General features: G+C 38.9%; 1 protein-coding gene across 3 annotated transcripts in view; it reads left to right on the forward strand.

The window, feature by feature from the left end:
- The window catches only part of ZNF277 (zinc finger protein 277), a 52516-nt gene that overhangs the window by 8083 nt on the left and 24523 nt on the right, over positions 1 to 19910 (forward strand). For 2 of the 3 annotated variants that reach the window (XM_034063366.1, XM_031053617.2), the window contains exons 2-4: positions 13696 to 13894; positions 16998 to 17086; positions 19089 to 19171. In XM_034063366.1, coding sequence (XP_033919257.1) covers positions 13696 to 13894; positions 16998 to 17086; positions 19089 to 19171 — 371 coding nt within the window. Of the gene's footprint in view, positions 1 to 4198; positions 4230 to 13695; positions 13895 to 16997; positions 17087 to 19088; positions 19172 to 19910 lie in introns of those variants that run through there. The other variant, XM_005154291.3, reaches the window with a different exon arrangement.

Here is a 19910-nt window from a genome sequence, read left to right on the forward strand (position 1 = left end):
GGCTGAAGCCAGGAGAAAAACCTGAAAGCATTTGAATGTCTTTCTATGCAGCTTTCAAAAAGGCTTTAAATATTGCATCAAAAGCCCCACACAATGTAGGAAAGACCATGGCATTGAAGACCTGGGAGGGAAGAAATGGGATAAGGTTTGTGCAACTTTAAAACACAAAACTTGTGCTTGTGAAACGCTTGGCACATCATTCTGACTGGTGTCTCACTGGAGTCAGGGGCATGCATTTGTGTACGTGCAGGTTCTTTGCAGAGTAGTTGTCTTCAGTCACCCAGAAAGAATAGTGTCCAGTGGCCTGATAATTGTTGAATTAAATAATGAATTGGTCAGTACCATTAAAACCATATATCAAAACTGAAACTACTGCTTTGGCTTAATGAAGCCAAACTGCTAAGCTGTAGGCTTAGGTGAGTTGGGGGTGCACAAGCAGTTTTCCTCTGTAAGAATATGCCAGATATAACAGAAGGGTACAAATGTAATACGTGTGGACCTTTATGCAGTACAGGTTCATGTTAAGGAGCTGCTCTGTTCCAGCTCCACTTCAAAGATTTATGCCCTGTAGTACAAGCAATAACATTTTTTGATGCACAAATGTGAAGTGCTCGAATTATTTCATTCAGAAATAGTACCATGTTTGAAACTTTGGTTATGGTATGGAACCAGGAGTGCTCAACTGGAGTCTTTATTGATTTTTCAAAAGATGCTATATGTGTACAGCAGTCAAGTTGTAATTATGAAGTAAATGAAAAGGGCATTGTGTTTTGCTTGAGTTTGTTCTCTGATTATAAAGGATTTTAGATCATCAGTGTACAACACTAACTGTCAACTTTTAATATGTTGGCACTATAGGGAATAGTATAGTTGCAAGTCTGATGTCTGATCATTGATATCAAGGCCTGGTTTCCCAGCAGGTAATTCCATATTCACTGCTTGTTTGCCACTCTGTCCTAATTTTTGCTATAGTAGACCTGTAAATGAGAAATCGTTGTAGATGTTTCTTTCGTCAGTGGCTTCAGTGGTCCAAAACTCCCAGACAGACCTGTCTGTTCTTAGTGCTATATTTCAGCTGGGTTCCTTCATCCTTCCTGGGTTGTTTTTTTTTTTTTGCCTTGTGTTTTCACTGTTTTAGATGGTCTTTTTTCCAATTCTGTATATTTTTCTCTGATTTTTATGACTGACAGACAGTGACCAGTGTGAAATGACCCAGCTGCTTCTGTTTGATTCCTGCTCATTGAGATGTCATCCTCCCATTTGTCATCTGTAGCTCCATCCCCAAGGAGTAGCTACTTCTGCTTCTTGCACTGTGTAGTGACAGCAGATTAAAACCATCCTTTTTATCCCTCTGGTATAGGAGCTTTATAACTGGATATGCCATCTGTTTCAACCTCACAGGCAGGTATGGTATGGCATGGTTCTGTCCACATGAACATGTAGTAAGGCACAGTAGGTAAAGACAATTGGTGTCACAGTCCCCGCCACTGTATACTATGTGGTTTGGCATTTTTGCTTTGCATTACATGTAGTCAGTCTTCCCACACCAAACAGCCTGGATGTGCAGGTGTTTCAAAGCTGTCTGAAGCAGTGCCCCTTGGTTTAGACTCATATGTCTCTCCTAAGGGTTTGGATGTGTTTTGTATCTGAACTCCAGAAGAATATGATTCTCATGCACCAAAACTGCTCTCTGAACCCAGCCAATGTGCAAAGCAGCTGGAGGATGATAGGTGGTGGCAGGGCTCCTGTGTGGGTCAGAGCTCTGCTGAGATACAAGAAGAGGGACAGGGCTGGTGGGTAGCACAGGGAAGCAAGACACAGCATCCTGAGATGCAGGACCACTGCCCAAGTGCATATGTAGCGTATGGCCCCGTCGACCCTGGCAGTTCTACAGTGTGAGTGCACAAGACTCAGAATATGAAAACAGGAATAGCAATGAAACAAATGCATGCAGTAATAACTGATACTGCTGTCATCACAGCATTTTTCTATCATTTGTCTTGACCAGTGTGCCAGCACTGAATTTTATTATGACTCAGTAATGCATGAACAAATGAGACAGAGCTTTTTCTCTGAAGACTGGTATGTAACAGAAAACATCCTGCTTGAGGTTTTAATTTGATTTTGTCTTATATGGAATGAAAACATGCAGCCTGTGTTGTTACTGTACTAATTTAATGTTCAGGAGCCTGCATGTATTTATACAGTTAGCAAAATGTTGCTTGAAAAATATAAACAACTTGTACCACTAATTCTAACATTCTAATTCTGTTTCTTGAGGAAATTAACTTCAATTATTTTACCATCTATGTCCATGAGCTACATTAGCAGTATCAGTTAGTAAGTGAATATTATGCTTAGAAAGTCAAGATTTGTGTTATATGTTTAATGAAGTGTGAAGGACAAGAGAAATTAAGTCCAGTATCACAAAAATACTTATTTTAAGCTCTGGTACAAAGTCAGGATATGCCCATAGAGATTTTGTATAGCCTGCTGTGAGATGTGGCTTTGATCTCGAAGACATTAGAGTTTGAGCTCTGACTTGAAAATGCTTTCCTCTGAAATTAATTTTCAAAAATCTATTTATAAAGAGTATAAATAGTGGATTATTTGAAATACAGTCAATGCTTTGTTTTCCTGAACTAAGATATCAATTAGGCTGAACTAGGTTGATCCACATCACTGCACGCTAAAATGAACTTTCCTTTTCAGCCATTGTTTTTTTCTAGTTTGAATACCAGTTTATGGAGGTTTGATTCTGAAAGTAGAAACAACTTATTTTGCTGCTCTCCATTTGGAAAGGCACCAGCTCAGTGAGAAAGCAGCAACAGACCACAGAGCTGCTGACACCACAGGGCCTCTTCCTTGTGCCGATTCTTCATGAAGTATAAAATGCAGTTAAACAATTCAATCTTGAAGTCTTTCTGAGTATCAGGAAGCTTGGTCAGAATACCTGTTCTTTCACTATAAAACCAAAATACATCAGGATGCACTCTAAGGTTAGTTCTAATTTATACGAGCCTGAGGGGAAAAAAAAAAAGGTGACATTTAAAACGACAATGTCACACTATTTTTAGTTGTTTTTCTCAAATGGTTGCCTTTTCCAAGGAGAATTTACCAGTGGAAAAGAGTTCTAAACCCTGGGATACAAACGTTTTAGTCAGGAACATAGTAAAAATTCCCATCATAATGACATGGAGGTGTCTCTTAAGAATGGCTAAAACAGGCCTTTAGGGTTTTAAAGGAAAATCACACAGCCTCTCCTTTAGCTACAGAATGTAAAGCAGTCATTTAAAAAAATGACTAGGCAATCCTTTTAACATCAAGAGGATAAACGTGCTTGGAAATTGAATCCTGTTAGAGGAAAAGGACAGGTGACAAGAGAAAAGATAAGAAAAATCCTTGTAATAAAGAATTATTGATCTCTACTAAATAATGCTAACAAGAAGTAAACTAATTAACAGTAATGCTGGCATAAAAGTTGCTAGGCTTAGTGCAGTAGTTGTTAAAGGCACCGCAAAGATCTATTGTAACAATGAAAAAGTATTCTATCCTTATTAAACACACTATTAAGATCCATTCTTTGTGGAATAGCTAAATGAGTAAATGAAGCTAAGACGTGCCTATTTCCAGCTTGCTAATGTTTGCAGAGGAGCCAGCAGAAGAGTGGCAATGGTAACAACATAGGCAGGTACTGAATTCACGTACACGTCTTTACTTGTGGCATCTTCCAGTGCGTATGTGTAAAAGTTTTTGCATGTCAGTCTTGCCAGCTTGGCATGAATTTATACTCCTTTTTTGTTTTTTTTTATGGGGGGGGGGGGGGGAGAGGGAATTTTGTTTTCATGTTAAAATAACAGAAATTCAGTCTTTATACCTCAGTTAGTTGTTTTTGCATTATTATGATGCCTTTTGTATGCCTTTGTATTAAATAGCAAGGCAAACAGAAAAAAGGTACTATTTTTTTACTAGATTTGTGGGATAAATACAAAGAAAGAACCGAGATAATCACTTTTGTCCTTCCATTTCAAATTATTGTGTTGGATATTTTCTACCTCTTCTTTGTATCTAAGCATTCTGAGTTTCAGGCAACATAATTACCTTGTTGATCTTTCCAGATAACAGGGTAAGTTTTAATCACTGCTCCTTTAATCCCTGTTTTTAGTACATAATGTGGATCTCAGCTCTCCATGTCTATCATGTCATCTTACCACACTAAACAAGAAAAGGTCAGTATTGTTTACTTTTAAAATACCTTTTTTTATTGCAGTTCCTTATTATCTGGAGATCAGTCTAATAACTCATACAAGCCTAAGTGACTCATAAATTTCAGTTTTTCAAATTAAACGTGAAGCACAGACAGAACATCAGGGAAAACCAGTGAGTACCCCTTCAGAGTCATCTGGATTTGCTTTATTGCTTTCCTGTTAAAAAAGGAAAGTGTAGACCAGTGCAGCTCTTTATAGGTGTTCTTTAAGACAGCTTCCTTGTATTCATGATCTACAGTTCTCATCTTGAAAATACATTGAGGTGAATAAGAAGTCAAATAGCTTGCTGAATGGAATAAGATTTTTCATGTAAGTATAAAGTGTCTGTACAAGTAAATATTTGTAGAACTAACCACAGACGTTGCAAGAAAAACTGCATCCAAAGCTAGAATTCAGAAAAGGAAAAGCTTTGGGGAGACTGCGTGACAAAGGTAAATGAGTGTTCTTATGGGGAGAGAGTTGAGAGGGAGATGGCTGATGGTATAACTCATGTGTGCAATATATGTACTGCAGGGGGTTTGGGTGGTGGGCAGGGAGCAGAAGGAGGGGTGGAAGTAATTAAGTATTTTTATGGAAAATTGCTTAAGGAATTAAACTGAGCTTGGTGTCCTGATTCCCCTGTCACACCCATGAGGAGATCTGAGTGCTGAAGGTGTTCAGAAAAGGAAGGCTCTGCTAAGGGCATTGTAGAGGAGCAGGCAGAGTGGGGTTAGAAAGGAAGGTGTAGCCACAGGTGTGGAAGACTGCTGTGCTGAAACTCCAGAACATGTTTTGACCATGGTAGCAATGAAAGACTGCTTACCAGTCACAGTGCCACTTCTATGGAATACACATGAGCTGTCCTGCGAGCCCAGAGCAGCGCCCGTAGCTGAGGGAAGCAACATGAGTAAATCCTGAGGCACCCCAAAGGAATTGATAAGAATTTATTAACTGCCAAAAGCAGGTGCAAGTGGATGTGTTAGGACTTGGGAGGTATTTTCAAGACATTGCTAAAGTAAAGAAAACACCTGCTGTAAGCGGAGTCCAGACTACAGCCTTCACTGTTTAATGAAACAGCAAAGTGGAAGTTCTGCTCCTAATGATCACACGGGTTGTCACTCGTAGGAATTAATGTTGCTGTGCATTTTTAATTCCAACTTTTGGACAGGGAAGGTGGGGAAAAATGGATCAACAGAGATTCATTTAGAAATTGGGGTAAGATATGTTTCCCTAGTTTGGCTAAAAGTATGACTTTGTATTTTGAATATGACACAGATGCTCCTGCAATACTACCTTTTCGTTTTTTAGGTGTTCTGTAGACAAGAAATAGTACTAATTTTGCATAACGACTGTTGTAAGAAATTAGAGTAGCTCTAAGTAGTGCAATAAAATTACTCAAAAAATCATTCTGTAATAGATCAGTATCATTTCATGTTTGCGACCAAGATATCAAACCCTGTATTTAGTTAACACTAATGTAAGTCCATGCCATTTACCCAGGAATGAGGTATTATGTGGCTTTGAGCTTGCACAGAACTTGTCTGTAGTGTGTTAAATATTTATAAATTGCATATTAACATCAGCACTTAAATGTTGTTATGAATGCTTATTAGGGTCACTTTCATTAGTGTGTGTGTGTCCTTCTCAGTGGGATAACAGTGGGTTTGCTCTGGTCTTTATTTTTATTGATGTAGGGGTTTGTCTGGGCTCACGCAGGAAGATAACAAGCAGTGGCATGTGAACTGGGAAGTAATGTAGTCTATTATTTAAACATGATCTTATTGGCAAGAAAAATGGTTTTGTTTTATTAAAATTCCAACACTTCACATTTTTATTAATCACTTTCCCACTCCCTCTATTCACTTGTATTCTGATGCCTGTGCTCTGGTACCCATAGCAACACTTGTTCATGCTAATGAAACTGCAACATCCTAAGCTCCCCGACAGAGCAGCCCTGTTAAATATGGCTATTAAGCACAGTTGTATTTCTGTTAGTTCCAGCTCCCAGCAGACACCTGCTCTAAAGAAACTCTGCTGAGATACTGGGATTTGGTAACTCACAGCTCTTCTTAAAGCTGTCATTTAGCTGGAGTAAAATTCTCATACTCCCAGACAGTGGATGCTGCAGAATATGTGCGGTTTCTGTAAAACTGACAAGGTTTAGCTGTAGGATTAAGTACTCTTTTGAAGTGCTCATTTGCATTCAATGAAAAACCAGGCAGGGTTGAGACAGACTGATCTTGGGGGAAGCTACAGGATGTGCTGTCTCCTAGAGCAAATGGACATTTTCACTGAGTATCATTCATAGTGTTAACAAGCAGAAGTGATATCTAAATAATTCCTCATAAGCTCAGACTCAATTCAGCTTAATAGAAGTACTTGAGCACTTTCATATACAGAGGTGGGAAATGGTTATGTACATTGGTTCTTCTTTAGCTAAGGAACATGTTTTCATGTAGCATTGATGAGGATGATGACAGGGTGGTTCATTTCCATTATTCTGAGTTTTAGTTTTGAATACTGTTTATTTGGCAAGTCATTAGTCATCTATCTTTTATACTCTAGAAAACAAAGGAAAAATCCTGTAATCAGTATAAAATCCCTTCCAAGAATATGACCACAAATTAGGGGATGCTGCTGTGCCAACAAATAGATGCTGCAGTGCCAAGGCTGCAAAACAGGGAAGCTGTCGTGTATATTTCAAGCGTCAAGCCAATGCTTCTCAATGTTCTTTTTCATTATATCTCAAAACAGCCTCAATGCTAGACAAAGCTTTCAAACCACTCATTTTCCAATGAGTTTTAAATGCAGCACTGTTTTGTGCAGAATTAGCTATAGGGATCCAGCTTGGTTCCCTAATGTACCATATCTGGGGGTTTGGTCGTTTTGGTAACTAAATGGATTTGCCATGTAATCAGTTTGAGCTTAGGGGGAGGGTGCTCAGGCTTTCTGTTTTCTACATCTGTTGTGCTGTTAGTGTGGAGCGCCAGGTTTGCTAGGTGTCTTTTGTTTTCATGTTCTTTTTTCTCCCCTTTGTTCTTTACATGTCTAAAAACTTCAGTCTTTTACTTATTGTTTGGGCTCCTTTATTCAACTCTATATCTTAGTTGCATTCATTTTTGGTTTAGGATCATTTCAAGTTCCTGTGCTAATTTCCTCATAATATTAACCAGCTGTATTAATGAGATAATAAACCAAACATGCTGGTAATGAATTGCTTCCTTCAGCTATTGTATTGTATTAGGAAGACACTTAACATTCCAACAGATGTTCTTATTTTGTTTCATTATCCTTGTGTTACAACAGCAGGCTTATAAATATGTACTCTGCATGTCTATATTTACATAACACATTCCTCAACCTAAAGTCTTGTCATTTTGCAGTAAACTGCAAAAAGTTACATGAAACCTGCAAATATGTGTCTTAAGCCAATTCATACTAATTGCTCTTCCATCATTCAATTTCTCAGATTATGTGCAGTCTTGAATTTTCAGAGTACTCTTCATCTGATAACAAAATGCTTGATCTCTTTAAAATTAGTTAAGCTTATTCCCTAGTTAAAACCCACTGTCTTTGAGCTTACCTCCTTTCCTCCTGGTCTCATGACTTTCATTCCTTTTTGTCTGGTGGCAAAGCTTCAAAAAGGATACAGGTGTCCCTCTCCTCAGCATACCCTTGGATGAACTTAGGCAGTTCCTTCCTCAGCTTGCTGGTTGCCTGCTGGAGGGGCTTCCCTGTCCCTGAGCTCATGCACTCAAGTTACAGCTTCAGGTTGCACCCCAGGACCAAGCCGTGTGAGTTAGGAGTTGTAACAGTGAAGTTGTTTCATTGATCTGAAGCCCAGGATGTTCACTTTTTGGCTAGAGAATATAATTTTTGCAGCAGTGTTCAGCTTGTCCGCAGATCTACTCAGAGCACATAGGTCAGATGTGCAACCAAGATGAATTGAGCATACAGCTCTTACTGCATTTAGTGCATTACACATATATGCACATGTGCGTTAAACATGTATGTACAACAGTAGGTTTTGCAAACTGAAGCCAGTGCTGGTTGTCCTTGTTTAGGAAGCACAGTGATGAAATCTCAGTGTTTTCCTTTGTGTGCAGTGGTTTTTAAGGAACCTTGCACGCTTTATAAGGCATGCTTATGGTAAAAAAACATGAAACAACTAAGGCTGTTAAGCTGAGAAGAGAGGAGGAAGCTGAGATGAGAAGGTCCTGTTTTATCTTGCTGCTTCTTACCATGCACTCCTTAGTTTGCTCTTGCACTTGGGCTCTTGGACTCTTCCGTGAGAGTTTTCAACATTGTGGGACAAAAAGAAAGGAGTAGTTCTGTCTGGTTAAAGAGTTGAATCAGCTCATCAAAGGATTTGGCAAGCAGAGGAGCCAGCACAAGCAGAAGGACAGTAGCAGATGGTTAGGAATGGTAGGATAAGGTAGAGAAAGACAGGCTAACAAGACACCCCTTTACTTGGTGGCAGCAAGCTGTAACACAGGCTAGACCATCTCTAAGGACTTTGCCTTTCACAACTCACCTTCAAATGCTGAATTTTTCTTTCCTTTTATTTCTGACACTTGCGTCTATTATATTGGCCATAAAATTACATGGCATATTGCTTTGTAATAATTGCATGTGTCATTGCGCAGGTACAGTACATTGCCTGTACTACTGTAGTCTGTATTATGAATTTGTGGGTGTAACATTTACTTAATGTGCAAACTAACATTAGTTTCGAGTTGAAAGCAATTGTATTTGAAATGAAAAATGTTCCAGTAAGGAAAAGGAATCCAGTTTGGGCCTGTTGTTTTGTTAGTTGTGAAGATTAACTGGTCTGTATTATAACAGCACTTAAAATAAAGCCTTATAATCTCTATAATAGGCATTTTTTTAATTTTCTTTTATCACTGTTGTAAAGGTGTGTAGAGTTTCTGTGCTCATTGCACTAGGTATCCTGTGGGATAAGATTCCATTGCACTAGGTATCCTGTGGGTGCTTATAACAAGAAGTAGTGTTTATTCTAGTTTTGAGAGTAATTTGTCTAGCCCAGATAGTTTTCTATATAATCTCAAATGTCTTCAAAGCATTCATTTTCTTTTCCCCTAAAGAACTGGGCATACTTCTTAGTCTTTGTTTTCAAATAATATATTCCTTTAGTCTTCTTTTTTTCTATTAATCTACATTTTTAGCTCTAAATTAGCTGCAGAAGACCACAATTTTATCTGTCCTGTTAAAGGCTGAACAACATGGTGACTGTCAACACTGTGAATGAAATAGGGATTTTCTTAGTTCCTGGATTCAGTGGACTTTCTGTGAAGCCTTTGGGATATCTGTCTGTGTAACAGTCATGCTGTTTTTCCATTAGGCAGAGAAGGAAAGCTCAGTGATGACAGTGGTAACAGGATGATTTGGCAGAATCTTAATGCATGGATTTCATAGAGCTCTGTTCTCATAGGGAGCTAGGTCCCGTGCTGTTCACAGACAAAAATAGGAAGGGTGTTAGGTGATAAATTTTGCTGTTAATATAAATTCTCCTCCAAGCTCTTGAGTGAACTGAACGAAAAAAAGTGCTATTTGATGTTAACAAATGCAAAGTAACACGCATGGGAGTGAACATGAAGAGTATGTCCACTGTCTTGTACATTAACACCTGATTCACAACTTCTCTGAGACTTTGAAATCACTGAAGATACTTCAGTGGCTAATTCAATAATCATAAAAGCAGGCAAAATGCTAGGAGTATAAAAGAAAGAGAGAAGAGGCTGAGGAAAAACTGTACTGATTTAATATCCATTTTCTTCAACTTTCGAGCATTTTCAAACCACTCCTCACACCAGCACATGAAGAAGGGTAGAGTAGAACTAGCCAGGAGTTCCACCAGGCCAAGGAATGAAGAACCATTAGGAGAACATAAAATGTTGCTACAGGTTTCTGTAGGTGTTGAAAGACCAACAAATTCAAACAGTACAGAAATGAATCCATGCAGGGGAAAGAAAAAAGAATAAAAGCCATAAAATGCTGTTAAACTGAGCTACTTATATGGCCTGTAACTTAAACTCACCACACTTGTATTTCTGGAAGACTATGCTATTTTTCCCTATTCCCTATGCTATTATTCCCTATTGTTTTCCCTGTTTATATACACTTCTCTAGGTAATTGCTTCTTGCTGTCCTCAGCCAAGGCATTTGCACTACAGAGATGTTTAATCTGACCTTATGAAGTCATTCTTGTGCCAGTAAATTTTAAGAGAAAAGCTTGCTACTTCTCCCTCATTTTCATGTGTCTCTGCATGTGGGAGTCCTGGTGGAGCTCAAGAACTCGATCTGAGCTGTTTATTTCCCTAGTAGCCCTTAGCTGTGCCTTAGTTAACAGCTTTTCTTCAGTACCCATGGCCACCCTGCTTTAAAAAGAATAGAACCAAATTAGCTGGTTTTGCAGAGATTTCAGTAGTATGCTTCGCTTTATTTGTACTGTTTTGATGTTTCTGTTGCGTGTTAGTCCATTAAGTGCTATGCTAAAGGCTGTGCATCTTTGTTCAGCTCTGTGCATTTATTGTCTTTTCAGTGAGTATTTTCTGCAGCAGATGAGTACACAGATATTTTCATGGGTTTTTCTTTTCCCCTCACCTCCTCCTTTAAGTGCCTTCGAAATAAATTGCATAAGCTTCTGCAGTTGCCACACAGGTCTAGTAGTCTATATTTAAGTTATTGTCTTTTAGCATTAGCTACTCTGGGCAGCAAAAAAAGAATCTTCACTCCAGTTTATTCCTTTCAGCAAGTCATCACTACAGCTGAAGATTAACAGCTCTGGTTTTCCAGCCCAAACAGTTACTATTCCCAATACTCATGCTAAATAACTCTATTAGCTATTTGTCTATATTGAGTAGCAGTTCCTGCCATACACACCTATCTTTTGAAAGCTGTTTTTTTGAGACAGATAGGCATTGTTTATTTGGGTTTCTAAATGTTTAAATAGGTCATTGTAAGAGACCTGAACCAAAAATGAGCAAAAAGCAGTGTAGCTGCTTACTGGGCGCAGCTGAACTGGCTGACAGCATATCTTAGTTCTCTTAGCATCAGAGAGAGTCAGCAATTGCAAAGGGAATCAAGTTGCTCCACTTTTCTCAGAAACCATGTTTTAATGATTCTTCAGGCTACAAACTAATACTGACTGTAAGAATGCACAGACCTGCACTCTTGCAAGTAACATCAGTTTTGTTTGGGAGAGCAGACCCTTTCAGGAGGATTGATCTAGCACTTAGTGTGGCAGCTGCTGTTCTTAAGGTGGGAAAAAAATTGAACCCTTTTTACAATGCCAGTTTAATAAAGGAATGGCTTGGGGAAGGGAATCGGCTGAAATACAGGTAAAATTAAGAGAGGAAAAATGTTAGGCTGTCAACAGCAGTTGTATAGCTCCAGGTAATGCCTTTTCTGTGTGCTGCCATCTCTTCTCAGATAATTTTTTGGGAGAGACTGAAGGCTGTGTAACCTGACTGCCAGTCTTCAGCCAGATCATTGCTTTTCCAGGAAGTTTAATGTTTTCAGATGTCATAAATACAACCCTCAAAGGTTGTGCAGGGGAGATACGTTGTTCCAGGAGCAGTGTGGAACCAACAAAGTTGTATTTCCTATGGCTTTGTACCTTTTCCCACCTGTGGGACAGTAGCTCCAGCTTACCCTTGGTCCATGGAGCACCTTCATCAAACAGATGTGGCTGCTGTGGAGCACATGTCCACACTGGCTGGCCAGCCACTGCTGAACAGCCTCTATGATGGGTGGCAGAGCCTCGTGCTCCTCTCCATACCTCTCTTCCTTCATCTGAATGGAAAGTTGTCACAGAACTTTTAGGAGCTTGCCAGGTCCATCTCTGAAACTCTGTCCCTTCTTTTGTTATTTCAGTGTCCGGGGGGGAGAACTCCTCCATTAGCTTATTTTCCTGGGAAAGAAAGCTAAATAGATGTAAATATATAAATTATTTTTCAAATTTTTCACATGGACAAGTTACCAGATCTTGTGTGCTTGCCACTGCATAATGCATACATGTCTATTTTGTAGGGTAAAAGTTGTCATATATTGATTCTTCTATCTGGTAAATATCGTTAATTAAACTTTCTTTAGCCATACATTCCTGCATGACAAAATACAACTTGGGAGAAGGCCTTTCTCTTAATTCTTTGGATATCTTCAGAAACTGAGCCCTGGCACAGGTTGCCTGGGGAGGTTGCAGAGCCTCCATCCTCGGAAATACTCAGAAGCCACCTGGACATGATCCTGGGCCACCAGCTCTGTGTGACCCTGCTTGAGCAAGTAGATTGGACCAGATGATCTTAAAAGGTCCCTTGAGCCTCATACATCCTGTGAAATTTCATTTCTCTACATTGGTGTTCATGTTGCTGCAGGACTCGAGTTTGTTGTGCTGCTGCACAAATTAGCTTCATAACATGAGAGTCAGAGAGAACCATGATGTTTGCTTTTCAGTTTTCATCCTCAGAATACAAGAGCTGTTGGGGAGGTTTTTCTGTTTGCTTTTACTCTCACTATCCAAAACTGATGTAGCTGAAATCAAGGATTCATAATGAAATTGGTATTTACTTCCAACATAAACCCATACCAAAGACTGAGATAGGATTTGTTTGGAAAGCAAACACCATGGTTTATTTCTGGACAACTGGAATTTGGTTATGCTAATGGGGACAGTTCTTGAAATCTGTTGGTCTCACAATGTTTCTTAATGAGTTACACTAGTGGAAGAGCTTATGAATTTACACTGCTATTGTTTATGTTGTTTATAGGGACACAAGTATACCCTGGGTCAGTGTGCTTGTTTGCAGTACTGCTGCAGTACTCTGCAATCCACCCACTTGTTGAACCACAATAAGCAGTGAACATGAAGAACAGAAGCTGGTGACTCACCTTTGTGTGCTGTCATTTGAGCAACCTGTGTCTGACTGGTGCAGTATAACACAAACACAGGCCAATGACCTTTTCACATGGGGCATGGCGGGCTCCTGTTCAACATCTGTACAGTTAGGAAGTGTTTCAGTTTGTGCTATACAGCCTAAAGCCTTCCTGATAGCATGAGGAATATATCAAAGAGAGTAGCTTCATTCATATCATCAGGTACTCTAGGTAATGAAAGGAAAAAGAATAGGTTTCTCATCATAAAACTTTCATTAGTAATAATCAAAGAGCACTTGTGTCTGTTTGGCTTGGTGTCACCGGGGAGTTTCAGCTGGAGTAAGTACTCGAGAACTGCCCTGTGCTAGCCTCACACCATCCTTCTTGGAAATAACGCAGTCAACTCACTTCCAAGCACCTGGTTGCTGGAGTGATCCATGCAATAAAATGGGGACCCAACAAAACAGGTTTTACATGTACTGCCTAAAAGTACTGCAAGTGACGTAGATTTATTCGCTTAGTCACACTTAATTATTCTTTTTATTTGTTTTAGATACAGAGTGTATTTTGGAGCCGTTGTCTCTGCCAGAAAGTCCAGGTGGCTTTGCTGCTGTAGAAAGTTCTCCCTATGTGCCTTGTATTTTCTGCAAAAAATGCTATCTCTTAGAGGAGCAAAACCAGCTCCTGAAGCACATGATTATTGAACACAAGCTCGTCATAGCAGATGTTAAACTGGTAGCGGATTTTAGAAGGTAAGGGTTATATTGTTTAAAATGAGCATGTGTGTGTGCTGTGGATACTGTGCAAAGCTTCAGAAAACTAGAGATCGTCTTTTTAAGATAACTGAGGGGTGTCATGGGAGGATTTTTACTACTCTTTTTATGATCTTTTTGTTGCAGGATTAAAGGGTTGTTTTCTTGTCCCCTCACATTCCCCAGCCCCTGGGTGTTGCTGGGACCAGGGGGCTTGATATTAGAACACAGGGCAATGTCTGTGTTAGGGATTCTTTGACATATCCTAGGGATTTCTCAGGTCTCATCAAGAATCAACAAGCTGCATACAAACTAGGAAGCTGTTTATTTCATAAAGCACATTCTAGAGTCTCAACTCCTAATTTGGGCATTTATTTGCATAGGACAACAGTTTCTCCACTTACGATGTCCTAAATGTATTGTGTGCAGAAGTTGCTCAATACAGAATCTGTTAAGTTCTGGAATTAAATTCGTTTTACCATATTTTAAGGATGCCAGTATTTCCCCATGAAATCACATTTAATCCTTAACTACACTTTACAGTACTGCAATCTACATACAACTGTGACTCCTTCTACAGCTGTGTCATTGATCATCTCAGCAGGGTCACGTTTGGCTTGCTTCCTCCAGGAGCTGGCATGGCCCCAGCTGGCTTGTAACTTCAGAGACAAGGCACTTGCTTGGCATTTTGCTTTCACACACACCAATGTATGGGCCCAGCAGTAGGCTAGATGGTAGCTGCCAGTTAGTAGATAGGTCTGTCACAGTGTTTAAATGTTAGCTGGATAATTTCTCAACTAAAGGGAGTTTTCTGGTAGGTGTTCTGCTATTAGTTTCTCAGCCCAAGACAGTAATTTGTGTCTATCAAGATGCAACAAAAATAAATAAATACCAAGATGAAATTTAGGAAGGGAAACATAAGCCATAAATCCCCATTCAGACGTGTGAGCTTAACATTGTTTAAAATTGAAAACTGATACTTGTTTTTGTTTGGTTTTATGCTGAAAGCAGGCAGAACAAGAACTAGGGTGCTTTAATGCTAGTTTATTCAGATAAATAAAGGGATTGGAGCTGTTCAGTCATGGACCACCAGTTTAAGTGTGCTTGGGGGATTATTCTGCGTTAATAGAAATGTATTTTAAAATCACCTTTTCAAGAAAATGCCCATTTGGATTCTTTTTGCTGCTGATGCAATTGGAAAGTAGCCAAATCTTTTAGAAAGTGGCCCCAGGATGTGAAAAGATGGCGTTGTTACTCTTCAATGTGCCTTCTCTTGTTTGCAATACTGAATATCAGTAAAATAGTCTAATACTATGCACAAAAGAAAAAAAAGCATAATCTGAGGTGTTAAACAGAACTGTGGAAAATGCAGGGAAATAACTAGAAAACTTAGTAATTTTTGTGTACTTAGCAATGAATTACAGTCAGTCTTAGGAATACGTTTTGAGACAGAACTACAAGAAGTGGAGAATGCAGACAAGAGCAGTGCTAATGGAAAACAAGAATAAAGATTGGTTGGCATGAAGTCAAGAGGGAGAGATAAGGGGAATAAGCTTCAGCTGCATGACTGGACATGGACATAATCAGTGTCACTCATGGACAGTGATCACTCATTCTCTCTTCCTGAAAGTGCAACAAGGCATTGCCTTTATTTGATTGTTGATTATTCGGGTTATGATATGAAAGCCCTTAACAGTCAGCTTCATGGCACAGATGGTTATGGTTAAGTGGGTTTGTCTGAACAGTGTTCATTTTTTTCAGCACAGAGAACAGACTAAATGACATCTTGAAGTCACTTCATTTGCACGTTTATGTCCTAAAAGCTCAAGGATGACTTATTATGGAAAAGTTGCTGTTCTGAGTAGCAGCAAGACATTGTGCATTATGAACAGTGGAGTAGTCAGGGGGACAACAAAACACTCACCTCTCACTGACATCTAATGATGCCTCTGAAAGAGCTTCAGTCGTGCATGCTGGCTTCACTGTCCTTAGCAATCTGCTGCACCAGAGGTTAACCCTCTCCATGTCAGAGTTAGTAGAAAGAAATGTGCGCTGCTTCCTTAGCTGCTGCAATTGAAGTCCTCATACATTTAGGTGGTGGTAAACATGGAATGTGATGGCTGTGGCCAGTAAACTTTCAGATTGCACAAGTATTAAAAACTACACTATTTACACTTCATAGTAACAATATCTGATTTTTTTTTCTGATTCTTTGACTAATTTGATGGCATGTCAATAGCAAGTTGTTGCTGAGTAGTTAGCCTTTACTTCACTGACTTTCCCATGATTTATATCATGCACATAAGTCATAAGTATAAATATAAGTATGCACTTAAGCATTTTCAGATTTTTTTCTTTAATAGTAAGATTCTGAGTAATTAGTGTAAGGATTGCTTGGTTCCCTTCATCATACAGTTTAAGGTGATGATTTCTTCTGGGTTAGACAGTACCTTCTTAGCTCAGTTGGGGTCTGGTCTGTTGATGCTGCTGTAATACAAACAATGATAGTACAATAATGTTTTTAAACAACTGTAGTTGATGGATTAAACCTTCAAGATTTGTTTAGGGCTTTCCTTATCTGTCTGCTATCCCATTCCCAGGTGTTTGGGGACTTTATTTTTCTGTCTCCGTAGTTGTCCGCTAAGCTACAGCTTTCATTGTAACCCCACAGGAGACTTGCCAGAACCTCACTTCTCACAAGCTGATGTTTTTACTGAGCTTCAGGTTCCTGCTTGCATGTTGCAGAACACAAAGCACAATATTTTTGGAACTTGAGAGTACTCTGTAGTATAACTTTTCAGTAAGCATGCATCTGAGTGCCAGCTTCTGTCTGAAGATGGAAATAGGCCACAGTATTTATGTGAAGCTTAACGCAAATCTGTCTTATTGGGTTCCTCACTGAGGCAGGATAGTTAAACCCAGTTTTAATGAAGCTGAATGAATTTAATGCTTGTGAAAAATAAAGAAATTAAAAACAGAAACAGGAATTAAAAACATTAAACTGAAGAATTTAGAGGATGGAAAAAAAACAGGTGATCAACTCTTTATTAAACTTGTTTTGATGTTTCCTTTTTCACTAATCATCTCTCCCTTATTGTCAAAGATACATCTCGTACTGGAAGAAGAGGTTTGCAGAACAGCCCATCACAGATTTTTGTAGTGTGATAAGAACAAATTCGGAAGCTCCGTTAGGTAAGTCTGCTGCTTGCTTACTCTCTGCCAGATCATGTGGTAATTTCTGGCATATACTGCTGCTTTGATCAGCCAAGTGTGAAGAAATCTGACACTAGGTCAGAAAACCACAGGACTAATGTTTAACTCTTAACCACATATTTAAACTTATCTTTTCCAAGGATTGGAACACGTGTTTCTGCACTGTGTTGAGTGAGGATGAACTCGGTACATGCTTAAATGAGCTGCCAAAATGGGGCCAGTTGCAAATCAAGACCTATAATCAGTATGGCTTATATCATGGCTGGGGAAGCTTTGGTACCCGCTGCATCAGTAGTTGGTGACAGTCCTTCCAGAAATGTGGAGAAACATTCCTGTTTTTTTGGGACTTTCTGACTTTGCCCTGTCCACCACCCCCACTGACTCTGCTAACTCTTCCTGGACATCAGGGCCACAAGTCACGCTGCCTCTCCCCTGCCATAGTGCTTACCATTCCAAGAGTATTAGGAGACAATACCTCCACAGCAGGGATACAAGGACTGCCATTTTGGGGATTCCAGCACAAGACCAGAGACCATACTTCACCATTGTGGTGCATTGGCACAGTGGAACATTCCATTCTAAGGACAGCAATGACTGTGTGAAGTGACTATTTCTCAGAAGTAGCTGATACATTTCTTTGCCTCTGCCTTTTCTAACAGAAAAATATAATTTGCCTAAAAGCAGATAAGAGAACATTAAGGCTTTGCTGCATCTTTAATTCTCCATGGAGAGCTGAAAGAGAGGTATAAGTGCATGCAGCCAGTGTGGAGATGGGTGGAAGGTGAAAACTGGGTACAAAATGTTGTTGTTGTTGTTATGCAAATTAATGTTTAGAAAAAAAGCCCTAGAAAGTGTGAAAGTTACTCCAAAGACCATAGTTGTTTTTCTCTTACATATTTATGGTTTTGTCTTGCCACTCAGTTTGAAAATTGCAGACCAAGTGCCTGAATGCCAGACCTTGCCAGAATTATAAACTATCAATAGCCCTTTCAGAGGGAAATAACAATACTGTGTTATCTGTTTGTTAATAAAATTATTGTTATTAATTTCTTATTAAATTATTATTAACTTTTAAAACTATTAAATTATTATTTATAATACATTTATTAATTTTAATGTCTAGCTTCTTCAAATTTGATAGCTCAGAAATCAGGGGGTTTGTCTTCACACAGGCTTATATAGGAAAAGATGGGAAAGGCTGAAATCTGGCAAGTTTAAATTGTAAAAGATGTACTAATGGACACTTCAGTTCACCAACCACATAACCCTTTTATTAACAAAGAGTAACTTTTAAATGCAAAATATTAAGTGTATTAACATATTCTTACATATTGAGTAAATTTAAAGTAATTCGTTTGAATAAGATTTATTATTAAATTATACATGAACATAAATAGTAAAAAGGTTACTTAACATGAAATGTGGGTAAAACAGAAGTAGAAATGTAAATTAGGCAAGTCTCAATGTGTATTACTAAGCAGTTGTGATGCAGATGATAAAATGAGATGGCCAAAGTGATCATGGTAACATGATCAGGCAGGGTAAGGAGAGAGGGTATACCAAATGGTAACTACTGAAAACCAACAATAACTTTGGGAAATAACTGAAAATGCCATATACAAGGTAAAACTAAAGGTGATTTCATGTTTCTTTCATGCTGACTTTATACTGTAACCAATGTAAATAATTAAAATTGTTTAATATCTCCAGAAGAACCATCATAAGAAAGAATAAAGCTGGTAGTGGAGGAGATCTATACAAGACCTCTATCTTTGTACTGCAATATGAATAATGTAAAGGTCTCGTAAATATGTATATACAAATATTTAAGCATGTTTCATTAAATTATGACTTTTACAGATTAAAAACAACATTCTCACATTCTTAACACATTCCAAAGGTTTAGCAAATTGCATGCCAGAAATATTCAAAGCAGCTGCGAATTCTCATCCCTTACCCACACTTCCTAATCTCTTAACAGAAGAACAGGATAATTATTTTCTTCTGTGTGATGTTTTACCAGAAGACAGATTACTTAGAGAACAGCTTCAGCAGAAGAGACTGGTAAGAAACTACTATTGTTTCGTTCTTTGAGGTGACCAGTTCCATAGTGCAATATATGGTAACTTAGTGGGCATTTTAAAGTGAAAACATGTTTTTGCTAAACTGCAAAATCCTGACTTTTATATATTTTTGTAAAGCTCATTTCCCTAGCTGCTGCACAAACATACACAAACTTCTTGTTTATAGATTTTTCCTTGGAATAAATTTAAAGATTGTAAGTCTGTGTTCCGCACAAGTGGAGAATAAGCCCAGAGCGCTGAAAAAGGCTGAGTGTGCTGAACATTTTTCTTCTTGCAAGCATCTGCAATGCACTGGCACACTCTCTTTTGTGTAATAATATAAATGCAGGGAAATTAGCAAACTAAAACTCAGCGTGTGATACTGTGTAAAGGGAAGGTGATACTGATTTACAGAATCTTCAAGCAAGTTGGTTTTGTGCATTCGCACTCTGTTACCCAAATTTCCGAAATTCACACTCACGTGCTCAAAAGCACCACATTGTGTGAGCGGAGGAAGTCTGACCAGGATTGTTTCTATGAGATGCAAAGGACGGGAAATGCCAGCTGTTGAGACCTCATGAACTGGTCTTGTTCTTCTTGCTTGGTGGTGACAACCTTGTACTTTGGACAGATCTCTTGTATCTTTTAGTAGCTGTCAGCTCTGAATGTGTGGTCCTTCATGTTAAGCTCTTGCTGACTTCAGCTTCCATGAGTCTTAGCCCAGGTTGCTGACCATTGGG

The sequence above is a fragment of the Melopsittacus undulatus genome, chromosome 5 (assembly GCF_012275295.1).
Source record: "Melopsittacus undulatus isolate bMelUnd1 chromosome 5, bMelUnd1.mat.Z, whole genome shotgun sequence".
NCBI lineage: Eukaryota > Metazoa > Chordata > Aves > Psittaciformes > Psittaculidae > Melopsittacus > Melopsittacus undulatus.